We start from the raw sequence: 19,453 nt of genomic DNA, 5'->3' as shown, positions 1-19,453 counted from the left end.
TTCTTATTACAGTGTTTATTTTGAATGAATTGAAATGATTTACACTTTAATTAAAAGTGATTAATGAAGCGTGATCCACTCGTCCCTAGCCGATAAAATTAGTTTCGAGTCTGAAATATGAGTTTTTTACGTGTTATTCTCGGCTTTACTGTAATAATGTATATTATCAATATATAAATATATACATTTGAGTCCAAGGTCGAGCGGTTTCCAGCAGGGGGCGCGTGAAACACACGAGAGGCTGTGATTGGTCCACCGTCACCTGTGATATCATGTGACAACGCCGTCTGCGAGCACCGTTTCTCACCGAAGCTAAATTGACGCCATTTTAGTGCCTTTGAGAAGATTTAATACCCATAAATGAATAAAAACACACGAGTTTTGAGTTGATATAATATTACTTTTCATTAAAATGATATTCAAAACCGTTCCTGGGCGTGTTGTTGACACGCTGCCTACAAGCGGAACTATTGTTGTCACGTGATGCGCCGTCAGGACGTCAAATCTGACGGAGCAAACGTTTAAAGCTCTCTAATGTTTTGACATGTTATTATATTTTGCTCAAGATGTTTTCTGCGGCAACGGAGAGTTTGATCAAGCAAGCGAGGTAAAGCTTTTATACTTGAATTATCATATCAAACATTGTCACTTGAAGCTGTACTACTAATACATGAAAAAACATCTTTTACTCTTTGAAATCAACCGAATGTCGCTCTCAGAGAAATAAAGGAGGATGAGTTGCAGAAGTTCTATGGGCGCGTGTTTAAGCTGCTTCACAGTAAAGATCAGGGCGGAGATACAGTGGACTCGCTGCAAAGGCTTCATCTCATACTTTCTGCCACTAAATACAGTAGAGAGTAAGTTATATTCATAACGTTAGTGTGACGTTTCATGACATTCATTCGGTTTCATGCCTTTGAGTCCAAACTAACTGGGGTAGACATACATATATGATGCCCTTTAGCCTTTACAAGTGTTTAAACAACATGACATCATGCTATAAAACCAGCACAAACATTTTCAGAAAAACATCCCTGTTATTGCACAAGAATAAGCATTTTATGTATTTTATAATAACTCTTCATGTATGCAATTATATAAATCCATTAAATTTGAGATATTCATTATTGGGAATATTATTCCCTATAATGCACAAGGCTTGTTTTTCTGATAATGCCTGTATTGTTGTTATATAGAGTACTGAATCCTTATTTTTGATATGCACTAGAGTACCTATTTAAATTCATTGAACTCTGACACCGTTTCAGATAAACGTATACAGGCATAATCAGAAAAACAAGCCTTGTGATTATAGGGAATAGCGTTCTTAATATCTTACAGTTGGTTTCATACGATTATCTGAAACGGCGTTATGAATGAATGAATTTCAGTAGGTACCGTGTCTTAAACATGTAAAAATAAGGAGTCAGTGCTGTATACAGGCATAATTAGAAAAACAAGCCTTGTGCATTACAGGGAATAATATTCTAAATATTCTACAGTTGACTTGATACCTTTATCTCAAAAGCTGTTGTCGTTGAATGGATTTACATCATTGCAAACATTAAAAGTTGTGCAATTATTATTAAAGGCTGATTCTAAAAAACTGAGCCTTGTGCAATAACAGGGATGTTTTTCTGAACATTTTAGTTCCGGTTTTCTAGCATAATGTCGTGCTCATGGTTCAATTGTTTTTATTCATTTGCATGGTTAATTGATATATATATATATATATATATATTCTAGAAATTAAGCCTGCTGAGACGTAAAGGGCATAATATATCAATGTCTATCTGAGCTAGTTTGGGCTCAAAACAGGTACGAAACCGAATGTCTAATGAATGTCAAAATTCAAACTAACTTTACCACGGCCTTCATATCCTCAACATATTTTTTAACATGTGTCAGTTGTTGTAATTGAAGTATAGTTATAGGTGATGCACCTTGTGCTCCATCAGGCTTCCATCAGATCTGGTGAAGAAGCTGCAGACGGTTCTTTGCACTTCTTCTTGTTCAGAGCAGCTTCAGGTTTTGTCTTGCTCTATACTGCGGGAGATCTTTCTCAGTGTGCACAGCCTCTGCTCTTATGTCAGTCAGGACAGCAGGACCGCCAGCTATGTGGCGAGCGTTGTTCTGTCCCAGGTGAGTCCCAGGTTGCTTGTGTTGCATTTGTAGGTGGTGTTTATGTGGACCTAAGCAGTCATCTTACTGTGTGTAGGCTGGGAATAAAGAGGATCTGATGCCTCTATGTCTTCACTTGCTGAAAAGCCTCGAGTCTCGACTGTCCGAGGGCCAGATCTCCAAACATACACTTCCCATATTATCCAAAATGATCAGTGTCAGTCCAGACATTATTACAGATGGTAAACTTATACATTTTTTGTGACAAAAATAAAATATATAATCTGCACAATCTTTCAGTTGAATTAAAAATAGAAAATGCAACATGAATGTGTGTTAATGATACTGTATGTCATGGACTTCACAAGTTTGTGTGAACCTGCTTATGTTAACATAAGCTGTGTGGTGCCAAACCCAGATCAGGTAAACCTTGTCAGTCGTAAGATGGTGGATTGGTTGCGATATGCAAGTATGCAACAAGGAGCATCAGTGTCCTCTGGTGGGTTTTTTAGTGGACCGAGAACACGACAGGTAGAGTTTGTTACTTCAGTTCATTCATCTATACACAGACAAATAAGCTCACATCACGTTTATCATAATGTTATAACATTGAGTCTTCTCACCAGCCGGCGCCACTGATGGAGGTGGACGGGGTGGTTACCGGAGATTTCTTCACAGTGTTATGTGTGGGTCAGAGCTACACTGAAGATCAGTGGATGAACATGTACACGTTCTCCATGATCAGAAGTTGGCTGGTCACTTATGACACAGACGGCACTTCAAATGCTGAATCAGGTAGTTTTATGGGGCCAAATCTGTCAGAATATATTATTTGTGTTTTCCTAGTTGGTTTTAGAAACGTCTCCATATGTCCACATACGTTTTAATGTAGTTAATAGTAGAACTCAAGGCCTAATTTCCATTTTTACTAGCTCTACTAAAAAGAACGCATTTCATTCAATCACAGCACCAAGGTAAGATGCAAGTGCGAAGCCTGATCTGATCAATCGGAAGGCTTTTATACGTCTGAAAAATCTGAATCCCGCATTTAAATTAACATTTGTCCAATCAGAATAACAAAGCACTTATAACCCACAATATCACAAATTGTTAACTGCTGTGTATATCAAATTGATGTTCAGATTTCTTACAGATCACTTCTACACACATTTAACTGAATGTATGTCTTATTTAAGCCATTTGTTCTATGCACGCTCTGCAAAAACAGTATGAGCAGTATGTCATTCTAAACGTACCCCTTTCTTTGTGTCCGGTCATATACTAAACCCTTCAATGTCACTGTTTAAATCCTGCTGTCTTTTTCATATGCCTGTTGGAGTGTATGTTGTAGTCTGCTGTAATGTGGGCTTGGTCTGTTGATGTAGACGATCGCTCGGAGGTGGACAGTTCAGTAATGTCCATGGTGTCGGCCACATCCTCCTCCAGCCGACTGCTTCCTCCCAAAGAGAGGTTGAGAGAGAAGACGTTTGAGTACTGTCAGCGGCTCATCGAGCAGAGCGACCGCAGTGAGTGCTGTAGAGATGTTTATTTGGAAGATTATGGTACGTTCTGCTGCCTAACTTGCTTTCTTGCTGTTCTTCACAATGCAGAAGCTTTGAAGAGGACAGATACAGAGCTACAGAAAGCGGTGGGTCATTTTGTTAGTCCTTTACAAGAAGTGTGTTTCAACAGTAAGCTCCCAAAGTCTGAGAGCTTGCCATTGAAAGTGCCTCTGTTTTGCATTCTTGTCTAAATTTATTTCTCATTGTGTTGTGTTTGATTGGTATGAAGGCGGATTAGGGACAGTGGAAAATAAGATTAGTTAAAGTCATAATGTTTTGGAAATAAATTATGAGAATGAAGGCATAGCAATACAAGATTCAAGGAAAAATAAATAAAGCAATATGAAAATAAACGTATATAATATTTTGAGAATAAAGTGATCATTTTGTGAAGTTCGTCATTTTACTTTATTCACAAAATATTACAACTTTAATCTTTTGTAACTATAACTTTATTCTCATATTTTCTGCATTATTCTTAAATTACTATGACCTCAATCACGTAATTGTATTTCTTTCTATTTTACATGGCCCTAGATAAATTACTTGCGTGCAGATAAGTAAACTGATGCAGAGTTTTATTTCTTCATTACCTTAATTTTTTCTACTTCATAAAACATTTATTAAACAAGAGTGTTGATTTGTGTCTTGTCTGTGTAAACATGCAGTATTTTACATTTACATTGAAGGAATAGTTCATCTTCAAAATAAAAATGATTTAATTGAATCACCCAAATTTCATTTTAAACATGTGTGAATTTCTTCTGAAAAACACAAAATAAGATATATTGAGAAACGTTGGTAACCAAAGAGCGATGGTCCCCATTGACCTCAATTGTATGAAAACCAATGCAAGTCAAGGGGGACCGACGGTTTTCTATTACCAACATTTTTCTAAATATCTTCTTTTGTGTTCTGCAGAAGAAAAAAGTCATACAGGTTTGAAATGACAAGAGGGCATGTAAACAATAACAGAATCTTCATTTTGATGGTGAACTATTCCTTAAAATGGCAGAAGCTTGTGACTTTGTTTTTCTGTTGTACAGTGCATTGTTGAATCGGTGTCTATCATGGACATCATCTGTGGTGAGGACCCATCCTATGTGTACCGTGCCTTTCCTTGCATCAAAGCCCTGTACGGCAGGGTGAACGGAGATCTGGCCTATTCCAGAGCTCTTATTCCCATCGCTCAGTTCTACCTCAACCACAGTACGTCCTTTTCCAGAGTCTCCCATGTCAGTATGTGTGTAATAGAGCATGAATCTACATCTATGTGCTCTGTCATCAGGTGAGATGGCCGCAGTGGATTCAGAGGCTGTGTTCCGTCAGCTCTTCGGCCACTGTCCCGCCGAGCAGTTCAACGAGCCCATGCTCGCCTTCGAGTTCATCCAGTTCTGTCTTTTTAACGCCACCACGCTGCAAGCCAGAGTGACCAACTACAGGCCGAGCTTTCCTAACCTCCTAAAGGTGATCCCTCAATCCCAGTGTGACGTTTTTGTCTAGTTTTAATTACTGATCCTAGGTTTCTACCCACAGTTTTTGGCTTGGAACAGCCCGGGGTTGATTTCTGAGTTTGTGGAGCTGGTGCCATCATTATTAGCTCCTGATACAGCCATCGAGCTATTGCACACCATCCTGGATCTGCCCTGCTTGGCAGCAGCCTTGGATCTCCAGCACAGGTGCTGTACTAAGTTTTCTAAGATTTTATAATAAGAGCAATTTTGAGAATGTCTTTATAAATAGCATAATGATTATGCTAGTGGTGGCATGCAGTGAAAGTCAATCGTGGTGTTGTGATCTCGCTGCAGGTCAGCATGCTATCAGGCCTCTGACCGTACCTTGTGGGACCAGCAGGGGGCGAAGGTGGCTGCCTGTTTAGATGCTTTTCGCCAGCCATCCTATAGGGGTCTGTTTCTTTACATCCTCAGACCTGAAGCAGGGACTGGAGACACTATAGACAGGTGACGTGCCGTCTGAATGTGTTTGAAATAAGATAAAATGGAGAAATTCAACAGAATTTGTGTTGCTAGATTATTTTTGTGTATTACATATAATATGGTGTTTGAAAACTAGGGCATTTTATGGATTAACGATTATCTCTGTATTTAATTGGATGTAGGTTGAAAATGCTTCACGAGATCTTGGCCGACATGGCAGATAGTCCACGGGTTGTGCGGTGTGCTCAGGTCGTCCCGGTGCTTCTGCACGTGTACTTCAACACTGTCACTCAGGTATCTGTCAGGGGTTAAATGGGATGGGATGTCGTAGGTGGGAATCACTAGTAAACAGACCTCAACCTCTTAAAAACATACTGTGTAATTAATGGCAAAGTATTTGGTTTTAAATGTAATAAAAAATGACATGACAACAGATTTAAACTGTGTCTCAATTGTGGAAGATATCTGATGAGAAACTGATGAACCAACTGATGCTGGTGCTGCTGGAGAGAAGCAGTCTGCTCTACAACATCAGGACTTATCATGCTGAGGTTCAAAGGTCAGGCACTTTGAGATGTTTTGACACATTACATTTAAAAACAATAGACTTCACATGCATATTTTATCATATAGGGTATTCAGCACTCACCTGCAGACCTTGTGTAAACTCCACCCACCACTGATCGTGGATCAGTCCAGAGAGCTCTTGGACTTTGTAGGTTCCCCTTCCAACATTTACAGTAAGGAAGACTTCTACACACATGTGGTGAGGACAAAAAGAGCCCTGCTATGATAAACAACATCATGGTATTTCACTTCTTAAAGGGATACTCCATACAAAACTGAAAATTCTCAGATGAATTACTCAACATCAAGTTTTTCCCAGCTGTAGAAATGTATTTGTTCTACCTGAACACAAAGAAAGATATTTAGAAGAATGTTAGCAAATTAGATTGTCAGAGGTGTAAAACAAACCGGGCATGTTTGTATTCCTAAATTCTTCTAAATATCTTGAATAGAACAAAGAAAAACATACAACATTTTTTTCACCTACAACATAGAAATATTACTTTGCTGACATTTTTCCAAATATCTGTCTTAGTGTTCAACCAAACAAAGAAATGTATACAGATATGGAACAACTTCAGGTTGAGTAATTCATGCCAGAGTTTTTATTTTTGGGTGGACTATCTCTTTAAGGTGATGGTATTTTTTGTGCAGGTGTGGGTCATCGGCGAGTATCTGTCTGTGTCCTACGACACCCGCTGCAGCGTTGAGCTCATCACCTCTTTTTTCGAGAGTTTGGAAGCGGTGCTGTTTGAGTTAACACAGGTGCGACAGTCAGCCAGCCCTCCGAGTTTCTCCCCTCGCCTCATCACCGTGCTCATGACCACACTGGCTAAACTGGCCACACGCAGTCAGGACCTCATCCCCAGGTACACCGAAATTATAAAGACTAAATCTCATCCTTATTCTCAACAGGAATGCATGATCAGTCTTACCCATCTGGACATGACTAATTCTCTCTCCGTTTATTTGTGATTGTCTCAGGGTGTCGCTCTTCCTGTCTAAGATGCGCCTGTTTGCTCGCAGCGCTCCTGTGACAGCGTGCTACAGTGAGGAGGACTCTGAGGAGATCATCACCCGAGCGCATGAACTCATTAACCTGCTCAAGTTACCAAATGTGGCTCAGTTTGTATTGGCCCCTTCAGCTGGAGGAGACGGACCCCGCTGGCACAGAGATACCAACACCGCACTGCCTCAGAGCATGAGAACAATCAGCACACTCCTCCACAGACACTCCAGCGTACTGCCCACATGAAGTATGACTGGGACATTGGTTTTTTTGTATGTGATATTGCGTGTAATAGAGAAAGGATTTATGTCAATGAGAAGAGAGAAAATGAGAAACTGAAAGTGCATAAGATTCAGAGGACAAGCGGTTCGTCTTGAGTCTCAGGTTTGCTTGTTTTGCGAGTACTGATGATTGAGACAAACAGGAGGCAGAATCAAGACTCAACAGGTTTATGGTGTATTTCTTGCTTTATTAAAATGATTGTCAAGTGTGAATTTAGGTAAATTAAATAAATATGTTTCTGTGGCACTTACAATTATTAGAAAACATCTGTTAAACATATGAAGAATAGACATTAAAGGAACACAATTTGAGGGTAACAAAATGCTTCTAGTGGCATTAATACAAAAATAAGCAAAAACTTAAATTTTACGTTTCAACTTTCAGTGCTAAACATGTATCATCTTAATTATGTTCTGGGTTCAATAGAGATTGTTAACAGCATCCTTGAAACAGGAAAAAGTAATAGCAGGTTTACAGTATTGCACTTGCCTTAATATATGAGATTTGTGTCTTAAAACCCTTACTGATTCCTCATTATAAAGATGACACATCCAGTTTCTTCAGCTCCTGGACACATGACATATGGTCACATGACATATGCTGTGATACCAGAAAGGGAAACAAAAATCGATCCGTACACTACACATAATCGTAGTTCACTCCACTGCTACAATGACACTCAAGATTTACTGATCCAATAACACATCTTTCTAGTATAGAAAAACAAACTGCACACTTCCACTTTAAACAAGCTCTAGCGTAGACACATGACAGCACGCCTCAGATGAAAGTTGACTTGTATTGAACCCAGAACTTTCGGTGATGAAACACAGCTGCATTCACATTAGAGCTTTATTAGTTAGAGAACTGAAGCACAGCTTCAACAACCACTGAACACAAATCTAAAAATAAACCTCAGATAACATTCAAAAATCTCCGGGTGCACAAGATTTTCTTTAAAGTTAATATTTAGAAAAGTACATTCTGCTTTTGACAGGTGTTTGACAGCTGCAAGAGCCAAAGCTCATAACACTCATAATAACAGATAAAATAACCCTGTGAGAGTTGAATTGCTTTAATGTTTAATTTTATGTAAAGAATCCTCTACATTACACTAATGCTGGGTTGTTTCAACCTAAGGTTGATCTCTAAACCCAGCCTCATGTTTAAAAAGTGTATTTTAGAGTGTATAGCTTTCCATCTTAAACAAACCCATAACGCAAAAAGATCCATTAGATTATATTTAGAAAGCGATTTCTAAAACTGTTGTACAGCATGTTGCTACAACATGACAGTAGTACCTAACTTACAGTAAAACACAACTTTAAAGCCAAACCCTGTCAATCAATGTGCATTCTGTGTACTTGAGTACAGATCAAGTCTCTAAAGGCAGTAAGTGTAGCTCTCATGTGGAATGTTATTAAGATAGTTTCATCATGTTTTATAAGATAACATGTAAACACAGACGTTCTGAACAGTACTTTATGGCAGCAGGTTAAGACGATAGCCTACCCGTAAAAACTGTCTAGACGGTGCACACCTACCCAAACACTTTTATGTTAAAAACGTGAACGTTGTTCTATATAAAAATACATTTTAATACAACAGTACTATAACCCCATCTACGATTAATATAGAGGGATACAAAGGCACGTCACATTGTCTTGAACCCTGTATGTGTAAAACACATCAGGGCTTCTACGTCCGTCACCTGGATATTTTTATTTGGCTGGATCCGGTTGCATACAAGTACCTCCAGATGGCGTAATATTGTATACCAGCTCCTAATGCTACAAAGACATGCCAGATGGCATGAGCGAATGGGATGAGGCCATCACTCTTGAAGAAGACAACGCCCAGGCAGTAGAAGACTCCGCCCACCAACAGCTCTAACACACCCTCTTGGTTTGGCTAAAAAACACAAACGTATGATTTAAAGGGTGACTATACCCCTGATAAATAATGCAAGGGTCTTTATACAAAAATAGTCAGGGTTGTACTGTATGTCAACCTGTAAGTATTGACTAGCCCTGTTTTAAAGTGATAGTTCGCCCAAAAATGTCAATTCCGTCATCTTTCAGTGTCATTTCAAACTTGTACGAGTTTATTTCTTCCGCTGAACACAAAAGAAGATATTTTGAAGAATGTTGGTAACTGGCCCTCATTCACTTGCATTGGTTTTGTGTCCATACAATAGACTTGATGGAGGCCAGTGCTGATCGATTACCAACTTTCTTCAAACTATCTTTTGAGTTCTGCGGAAGAAAGAAAGTCATAAAGGTTTGAAATGAGAAGAGGATGAGTAAACGATGACAACATTTACATTTTTGGGTGAACTGTTACTTTAAATGTTGAACCGCTTCATGAATCAAAATTCAATATTTAATTCATATTTAAATGTAAATGGACAGGGACTGTTTTTATCCCTTTTCTTGATTCCAATTTTCAATAGTTAACAACTGATATTACCATACAAACCAATAAAAACACATAGGTGATGTTCACACATACCATTGACAGAAGAACAAGTGCAGGAACAGCTGCCATGGCACTGTAGCACAACAAATCTAATATTTTGTTTCTGAAAATAACACAATAATTTGAAATATTATAGATAATAAAGTTGCACAATTCAATGCAATTATATTTGGAAAAAGTACGAAAAGCGACATTGATGTCAGAAACATCCACAAAATAGTGTGTGCCTACTTTTCATGAAAAAAGAAGACATAGGCAGAGCCAGCACAAGCCATGATCCACACCAACCAGCGCATGTGCACAGCCCAGGGTCCTAACTCCCTCAGGTTCAGCCTATACACACAACATGCACATACTCCTCAGTCACACCTCCGTAATTCAAATTCATCTCTATGAAACCTGTATATGTAAACTGCCATTGTTAACATAGTTCACAGACAGAAACAACATCATTAACTCACCAGGGCGCATAGGATGCAGCTATGAAGAAATATATCACCATTCTGTCACACATGTGGAAGCTCTGCTCCACCTTTCTGTAACACCAAGACAAATCTTCTTATATTTATTATATTATTGTATTGTAACACTTTTCACACATTTAACTTTCGAAAATCTATTGCTTGTGTTGTAAAAAGATTGCCTTCAAATGTAAATGTGTAAACCACACCCATAACTACAACATTTGTCTTTGTTTTGGTGAATTTAATCATAATTACATCCAAGAAGAACTTGATCACAAAGAGAAATCTTAACATGAACCAACAGGCCCATGTTATAATGTCTACAGATTCATGCGAACTGTCTGTGGGAGGGTCTATATGTCCCACATGCCTTTGAGATTGAGAGGTGGAGTTCAAATTGTCAAAACTGATGACATATTATAAGTCTGTATGGTATTTTGGTAATAGCTCGGAGCAAATTGTGCTATGCTGATCATTTAGATTATGAAGGTGGAGCTGGCCTTTATGTGGACTGAGTCAACATAGGCGATGACAAGAAATAATCAGACATCTGTATGCCAACAGTTGATACATGACTACTCTTTGTTTGCAGTAAATTCAAGGTTTTATTTCAGATTACTTTTGTGCTTAAAGGGATAGTTCACCCAAAAAATAAATTTCTGTCATCATTTACTCACCCTCATGTCATTTCAAACCTGCGTGACTTTCTTTTTTTGCAGAACACAAAAGAAGATATTTTGAAGAATTTTGGTAACAGAACAGCAACGGCACCCATTCACATGGATCTCCTTCGTCTCAGCTGGTCGCGTACAGCTCTCCTTCGTCTACAGAGTCTCCGCTGGTCCCGTAAAGCTCTCCTTCGTCTCAGCTGGTCGTGTACAGCCCTCCTTCGTCTCCCAAGTCTCCGCTGGTCCCGTCCAGCTCTCCTTTGTCTCCTGAGTCTCCACTGGTCCCGTCCAGCTCTCCTTCGTCTCCCAAGTCTCAGCTGGTCCCGTCCAGCTCTCCTTTGTCTCCTGAGTCTCCACTGGTCCTGTCCAGCTCTCCTTTGTCTCCTTCGTCTCAGCTGGTCGTGTACAGCCCTCCTTCGTCTCCCAAGTCTCCGCTGGTCCCGTCCAGCTCTCCTTTGTCTCCTGAGTCTCCACTGGTCCCGTCCAGCTCTCCTTTGTCTCCTGAGTCTCCACTGGTCCTGTCCAGCTCTCCTTCGTCTCAGCTGGTCGTGTACAGCTCTCCTTCGTCTCCCAAGTCTCCGCTGGTCCCGTCCAGCTCTCCTTCGTCTCCCAAGTCTCCGCTGGTCCCGTCCAGCTCTCCTTCGTCTCCCAAGTCTCCGCTGGTCCTGTCCAGCTCTCCGTCGTCTCCCAAGTCTCTGCTGGTCCCATCCAGGTCTCCCGAGTCTCAGCTGGTCCCGCCCAGTTCTCCTTCGTCTCCGCTGGTCCCGCCCAGCTCTCCTTCATCTCAGCTGGTCGTGTACAGCTCTCCTTCGTCTTCCGAGTTTCCGCTGGTCCCCCCCAGTTCTTCTTCGTCTCCTGAGTCTCTGCTGGTCCCGTTCAGTTCTACTTTGTCTCCCGAGTCTCCGCTGGTCCCGCCCAGTTCTCCTTCGTCTCAGCTGGTCTCGTACAGCTCTCCTTCGTCTTCCTGAGTTTCCGCTGGTCCCGCCCAGTTCTCCTTCGTCTCCTTCGTCTCCGCTGGTCCCGCCCAGCTTTCCTTCATCTCAGCTGGTCGTGTACAGCTCTCCTTCGTCTTCCGAGTTTCTGCTGGTCCCGCCCAGTTCTTCTTCGTCTCCTGAGTCTCCGTTGGTCCCGCCCAGCTTTCCTTCATCTCAGCTGGTCGTGTACAGCTCTCCTTCGTCTTCCGAGTTTCTGCTGGTCCCGCCCAGTTCTTCTTCGTCTCCTGAGTCTCCGCTGGTCCCGCCCAGCTCTCCTTCATCTCAGCTGGTCGTGTAAAGCTCTCCTTCGTCTTCCGAGTTTCCACTGGTCCCGCCTAGTTCTCCTTCGTCTCCGCTGGTCCCGCCCAGCTCTCCTTCATCTCAGCTGGTCGTGTACAGCTCTCCTTCGTCTTCCGAGTTTCCGCTGGTCCCCCCCAGTTCTTCTTTGTCTCACAAGTCTCTGCTGGTCCCGTTCAGCTCTACTTTGTCTCCCGAGTCTCCGCTGGTCCCGCCCAGTTCTCCTTCGTCTCCCGAATCTCCGCTGGTCCATACGGGTATTTCTCGCCTACTGTTTTTTGCATACCGAGGTTTCGGACATACTATTCATGACTCATACTTATTTTCGCCTACTATATAGTATGGAAGTAGGCGATTTCGAGACGCAGCGCCTGTGTTATCCTCAGTTTTTTTCGGCTATTGTTTATATTTTTGTGTGATTCTATTGCTCGTTTGTACTGATATGTTCTTTTGTGGATTTATTAAAATACCTTTTCAGATTCTATCCCACTGTATACCCGCTACACGTGATACTACTATGGCTGGAAAAAATTTATGGTAGTCAAAGGTGCTCCAGAACTGTTGTTTTCCTAAATTCTTCTAAATATATCATTTGGTGTTCAACAGAACAAAATATATTACAATGTCCCAGAACTGAAAATTGTTAACATTCATCCAAACATTTTTCTTTTTTGTGTTCAGCAGAACAAAGAAATGCATACATGTTTGAAACCACCTTACATTATTTCAGATTTTTCAGTTTTGGGTGAACCATCCAAGTCACTTTGTAATGAGCATGTTTATTTAGTCATTTCTGAATCTGTTCCTTCTGTAGATCTTTAGATTCTTCATCTTCATTTTAATCTATTATTTTATTACTTCAAATATTAAAGTATTTAAGTTGCTAAGTGAAATAATGTATAACAGTATTTTTCACCTTTGAAACACGAGAAGATTAGGCGGGAACAAATAAAAGGAGACCGTAATAAAGATATGTTGATCATTTCTAAAGATTAAAATAAACTGTGCATGAATTGCACAATATCTGTGTGTAACGGTAAGTGGTTGCAATAAATGTGTTTATTTATATTTATATTTCAGTTATATCAATATTTGTTGAACATACCCTGTTTAGAACTGCTCGTTCAAAACTACACGTGATCATACACATCTGGGTGAGAGTTTTTTGGGTATCAGTTGACATTTTAAAACATTATAACATAATTATTTTAAACATTATGTATCACCCGTCTCTCAGATACTGATAATCAATAAAAGCTTTGCCTTAGTTTGAAAAACATGATAGTGATTTTAAATAAAACACAACACACTGTAACAGATTGTGTAACATTGAACATCACTATAAACACAGTCACCTGATTTCTCACCTGAGATGACTTTTCTTCCAGGTTACAGTATGGAACATGGTCGACATGATGAAGAGCCCAGACAGACCTGTACCATACATCCATGCAGAGATGGTCTCCCACTGGTCATCAGACAGGACGTACAGCACTGAGCTTCCCATGATACTGGGAATGATCCAAAACTAAACAGAGGATGACAGTCACTATGTTTTAATACTGTCGAAAAATTTTGTGATCAATAACAACACATATTATTTTACATTTCTTTACCTCATCAAAATGTGAATCAATGTCAGTTGATTCAGTTTTTCATGTCCGCATTTGATGTCTAATTTTCTTAATGCACTTCCATTTATAGTAAAAGCCATGTCAACCCCTCCATCTTATTTACTGTAATTGCACGGTGAAGGACATTTAAAATTGAAACGTGTAGTGTGTAGAACTTTGACAAATTTGTCATCACATGTCTGTAAACTCATAACTACTCTCATATACACATCTATATAGTTAACATATCCCACCATTTATAGCATCTGAACAGTTACCGACAAGCTAACAAGCGTTATTACTACAATATCTTCACATGCTATACCAACACAGAAAAGCATGAAAATGAATGCTGGTCTAAGCTGGATCTGTTCAGCATGGATACCAACATATACTAGAAGATGGAGGGATCAGAGAGGATTTGGTGTGTAGTCTGTGTCTCGTGACGCAGCTCATGAACTGGGCATGCCAGATGTGTGGTTCTGAGAGGTGGGGATTAAAGAGCAGGATGTTAAACAAACAACATCACCAAGGCCACACCAGATAAAATAGCTCACAATGAACAAAAAGAAGGATCCAAAAATGTCTCAAGCAAATTATCGTCCAAAAAGATATTAATAGATGTGATCTAAATTTTGGGACTATAACTTTCTATTATTTTGTTTGTTGATGTTCATGAGAGGTATTACACCACACAATCTTTGTCATGAGAATCATTAAAACTGGTTTTATTGTGACCAGTCTAATCCTTTTGTGTCATAGAAAGCCATGAAAACCTTCTTTCTTGTCTTTCTGCAAATATAATCTTCAAAACCACAGGTTACGGCTCAATATAAACAAACCCTTCCAGTTTCTGTTCTTCTACCTATGTTATACATGTTTTCTTTGAGGTTTCATAACGATAAAACATTTTTTGGCTCTGGGGTGTCACTCCTCTGAATGTGAATGTGATAAGAAATACTGCACTTACTCCATGGGTGGCACAGTTGGCTGCATGCTCATACTCGGTTGGCTGGTATCTCTTGCTCGACGGGACACGATTGTTCATAAACCTGAATTCAAAAAACTCAAATGTCAACCTAGAGCTTTGTTCAATTCAATAAGAGTGTTTAACCAATTAGTCACCAGGTATTTTTATAAAGAACACTACTTTACACAATATCAATTACTTTTAAGGTCCTATATTCTCACAGTTTTAACAGTAAAGAATTTTAAAGTCAGAAAATCTGATCAAAAATGCCAAAAGCAGTGTGCATTCTGTATCCCATTTCATTTCAAACATTTATGACTTTCTTTCTTTTGCAGAACAAGTTTTAAAGAGTGTTGGTAACCAAACAATGGTGGTTCCCCATTCACTTTTACTGTATAGACACAAAACCAATGGGTACCACCGTTTCGGTTGACATTCTTCAAAATGGTCTTCAGAAGAAAGATAGGGATACAGGTTTGAAATGAAAAGAGGGTGAGCAAATAATGATAGAATTTTCATGTTTGGGAGAACTAACATTTTAAAGGTATACCTATCTACCAAATAAAAATTGAAGCTTCAAAAAGTCAACACCCATTCACTCCCATTCTACCGCTTGGAATTAAATGATACGTGGTATTATAACTCCAACTACATTATTCTTCAAGAAGAAAGTCATATTCAGTCAGGAGGCCTTGAGGGTGAGTAAAACATGGGGGAATTTTGATTTGGTAGTAAAGTATCCCTTTAAATTCAAGTTTTTGCATGTCACAGGTTAACTCAGATGATACCAATTGTGTATTATGACCATGGTGATCAGGTTAGGTAACCCTCTTGTTTGGAGTCCCCCCAAAAACAATATCCATTCAGATCACATTTTTGGAATTTTCTTGTATGCCATGGTTGCCTAGCATTTGTACCAAACGTCAAAGCTAATCCTGTTCAGAATAAGGTCTTTTATGCTACTTTGAGCTGCTGATGTATTGAATGATGATGTCACAGTCTCCATGCCAACCTGAGGCTTAGGATTTTCTTTTTTTATTTCCCCTGAACTCTCTTTATCGGAGTGATTTAATTAATGTGCATGAGGACACAGAGAAATGGGGTAGACTGCTAACCAGAATAAATGAAGATCACCAAGCCGTGCAAACCCTCTGACTTTGTTTCTTGATTATATTTCTTGATTAAATTACATTTTGAACTCTGCCTTGTTGCAGTCTTATGGAAGAAAATGAGGGCACTTAACGCACTCAAACAAAGGTTACATAAACAAGTTGCTATGTTACGAAACACGCTTTCATAACACTTTCAATTTACTTTCGTTTGACTAAACATCAATATTTAATGTAGTTACAATGCTTTAGTTGAGCTAATAAGATCCACATATGATAAACTGCCCACACTCTTAAGCAAACATAATACAGAAATGAACTTCTGCTTTTTTAACTTCCATATTCCGATTATGAAATCTCTCCACGGTTTATCACCATAACAAGCTGAACATTACTTGTTTATGGCACTATTAGTCACATATTTTATGCTGAGAGTTTTATAATATGCTGAATGTCATAATCAAACTATGCAGATGCGAAATAATATCAAATATTGATTAGTATATTGTATTGAATATTTATTTGTGTTCCTGCAGTTAAATACATTGATATAAATGATTTTATTTTAGGTGTTTTCTTTATGATCACTGGTGCCAGTAAAGCCAACACTGCAAAATAATCCTGTAAAAAAACAGTGACAGCTGGGGCGACAGAAATAAACCGTAAAAATATTGTTTTTCCATACGTTTTTCCTATTTTTCTAATGAATGCAGTATTTTTGTTTCATTTGGTGGTTTTTGACCGTATTTGAAAAATATGTGAAAATCTGTAAAAACTCGTAAAATTATACTAGAAGTATTAACAGTAAAATTACAGTTTTTACATTGAAGGTTAGGATTCTCATAATATTGTATTGATCAATTGTACAGCTAAAAGCACTGTAAGTGTGGATTGAACTTTGAAGTCTGGGTGTAAATCTGTCAGGCTGATCTGCTACTGTGAGAATATGGCACACTGTAGGGACTCATCCACGGCACATCACCAGAGATAGCATACACAGTAATAATCTGACTGTTTACATAGTCAGTGATGTCTGCAGCAAGATGATACACAATGCTGGTCTTGAGTTTGAGCCAAAATGTCCTCTCAAGAGGCCTACACAAATGTTATTTTTCTACAACACAAGTTCATTGTTCATATGACCAGATTACTCTTTCGTATTGTTATATCAAATAACTGAAAACACACAGTCCAATATCTAAATCTTAGATGTTGGCAATCCAAGTCAAATATTGCATTTCACTTGAGCTAAATTCTTGCAGAAAGAAAGAAATGACTGATTTATCGCTGAATGTACTAACCACACAACACATGCCAAAACATCGCGTTTAAACCCAAACATGCATTCAGATGGCTTCCATACAAGACTGTTGTTTATAATACTATAGAAGAGTAAAGGGCACCTGTTGTGTAACAATTCTGAGATTTCAAGGTTAAATGAAACGGATCAAGTGATGACATGTTTATGACTCAACTGAAAATTATCTTACGCTAAGTAAGTTCATGGTGCATTATTTGTGAGTAAAGAGGTTTCATGTTTTGGACATATAACATCATAAAAACAAACAAAGTGCTCACAATGAAACAGAAAAGAGATTAGCAAATAAGATTATGACATTTGTACATGTCATCTAACCTAGTGAACATTTCCTGGGAGCAAAGATCTCAAAAGGCAAATACTGAGCCAGTTAACTGTTTGCCTGATGTTAACTGACATTGACTAAATTTGCCATTACACAACACTATATGAACACATTTATAATATCTGCACATAAAGGCAAAGTATGTAATTATAATTATACAGTGTATATAAATTTACAATAAGTCGTGTAATTTATTGTCACTTTTTGAGAGAGCCACACAGAATTACAATTTATGTGTAAAACGTAAGAAGGTTTGCTGTTACGAGGAAATATATTTAAATGATTATTATTAATAATATAATTTAAAGGGACTGATACCTTTTAAGTCAAACGCTGGATGGTTCAGCCGCGGCAAATAACTAAGAGACCATTTCAAAGCATCATTTCAGTGTTTGAGAATTTACCGTTTACAGGTCAAACTTTGGTAAAATTGTTGTACTTGTTTCGTTCTGTGAACTACAAACAATATTTTTTATCAAATGTCAAATAAAAATATTGTTTCTATTTGCATTTATTTGCATAAAATGAGACCTGGAGAAAGAGGTGAAAATAACAGAAAATATGCTCTGTGCTTTTAAGATCCTTTTCGCTTTTAAGTAATACAACAGTAATATGTGCACATGCATTTAGGGGAGGTTTAACATAAAAACATTTATGTGATAACCACGCTTTTGATCACAGTTTTCATGTGTCTTGTCATGCTGTCAGTCTTTCACCTTGCTGCTGGATGACGACTTTATGTCACTCGTGAGGTTTGATTTTGTTGATATTCAACAGACACTGGACTGGAATGACCACAACACATCTATATATTATGAATAAATGAACATTTGGAATGCTCTTCTCAATGCTCTGCGGCTGTATATGGGTAGTTGACAGTCTAATATGCAGATTTGTCCTATGGTGTGACGGCAAAAAATATCATTTCTAATTTATATGAAATATAAAACAATGTTATAGTAACTGTTTGTATTCAAAATGTCACACCATAGGACACATGTAGCTACTCTACGATTTATTCATCAACATCCAGATGTTTTGATCAAATGTTTAGCCTACTTCAATGTACAAAAAAACTGTTTTGTGCTTCATAAAATTCAAAAGGGGACTACCACGAAACCAAAGTTTGTATACTTTGTAAATAATTTGATTAAAAAGAAAATGGAATGAAACATTCCCAGGATGCTGTTCTCTGAGGACTACTTAAACATTTAGTAAAGTAAACAAGTGAACAAACATTCGTTACCCGCTAAAATATATATAATTCAGGCAATATGACAAACCTTTATGAATAATGCATAAGATGGATTTTACCTGCCGAACTTCGTGCTCCTAAAATCCATACTGTGCATATTTGTACATGTTCGCTAGGGATGTTTCTCCGGGAGGACAGACTGAACATAGACTCCGGATGTATTACTGTGTGTCCTAAACTCTTCAGAAGCTGTAATGCTTCCACACTCACGTGACGTGAAGACTCGCGCTGATCAGTCGCTGCACGAGAGCAAAATGCGAGAATAGTAACTGTGGGTTGTGTTGGATTTATTATAAGCACCGTTTCACGACTTCTCTCTCTCTCTCTCTCTCTCTCTCTCTCTCTCTCTCTCTCTCTCTCTCTCTCTCTCTCTCTCTCTCTCTCTCTCTCTCTCTCTCTCAGGAATGCCGTGCATGTAATGTTGTGTGTTGAATCCTTTCCCCGCCCCTTTGCTTTAAACTTTAAACGCCGTCTCGGCAACAAACAGCTATTTTTTCTACACAT

The 19,453-nt window shown here is 38.8% G+C and overlaps 2 protein-coding genes across 6 annotated transcripts; one reads left to right on the top strand and one right to left on the bottom strand.

Annotated features, from left to right (window-relative positions):
- The first annotated feature begins 205 nt into the window (after positions 1–205).
- Positions 206–7,874, top strand: ap5z1 (adaptor related protein complex 5 subunit zeta 1). Of its 4 annotated transcripts, none has more exons than XR_013786692.1 (18): positions 483–607; positions 720–857; positions 1,959–2,142; positions 2,219–2,363; positions 2,540–2,652; positions 2,748–2,916; positions 3,054–3,095; positions 3,507–3,647; positions 3,732–3,769; positions 4,730–4,892; positions 4,972–5,150; positions 5,220–5,362; positions 5,492–5,644; positions 5,803–5,914; positions 6,082–6,179; positions 6,254–6,360; positions 6,842–7,056; positions 7,172–7,733. XR_013786692.1 is itself a non-coding variant. In XM_079456973.1 (18 exons), the coding sequence occupies exons 1-18, from the start codon at positions 567–569 to the stop codon at positions 7,440–7,442; spliced, it is 2,478 nt and encodes an 825-aa protein (XP_079313099.1). In that variant the 5' UTR covers positions 483–566; the 3' UTR covers positions 7,443–7,733. The 4 variants fall into 4 exon arrangements, 2 of the variants coding, with proteins under 2 accessions (XP_079313100.1, XP_079313099.1); XM_079456973.1 differs by having other exon boundaries at positions 6,254–6,386; XM_079456974.1 differs by lacking the exon at positions 3,054–3,095 and having other exon boundaries at positions 206–607; positions 6,254–6,386; positions 7,172–7,874.
- mmd2a (monocyte to macrophage differentiation-associated 2a) lies at positions 7,648–19,360 on the bottom strand. 2 transcript variants are annotated; one of them, XM_079456975.1, is made up of 7 exons: positions 19,009–19,360; positions 14,943–15,024; positions 13,727–13,887; positions 10,418–10,492; positions 10,188–10,289; positions 9,990–10,059; positions 7,648–9,389 (listed from the first exon to the last, which is right to left on the bottom strand). In XM_079456975.1, exons 1-7 carry the CDS (start codon positions 19,044–19,046, stop codon positions 9,186–9,188), a joined length of 732 nt encoding a protein of 243 aa, XP_079313101.1. In that variant the 5' UTR covers positions 19,047–19,360; the 3' UTR covers positions 7,648–9,185. The 2 variants fall into 2 exon arrangements, with proteins under 2 accessions (XP_079313101.1, XP_079313102.1); XM_079456976.1 differs by lacking the exons at positions 14,943–15,024; positions 19,009–19,360 and adding an exon at positions 13,976–14,277.
- Positions 19,361–19,453: the final 93 nt, after the last annotated feature.

Source organism: Barbatula barbatula (genome assembly GCF_947034865.1).
Source record: "Barbatula barbatula genome assembly, chromosome: 5".
NCBI classification, from domain to species: domain Eukaryota; kingdom Metazoa; phylum Chordata; class Actinopteri; order Cypriniformes; family Nemacheilidae; genus Barbatula; species Barbatula barbatula.
Note: the sequence above shows the minus strand (reverse complement) of the source record. Positions and strands in the feature narration are given on the sequence as shown.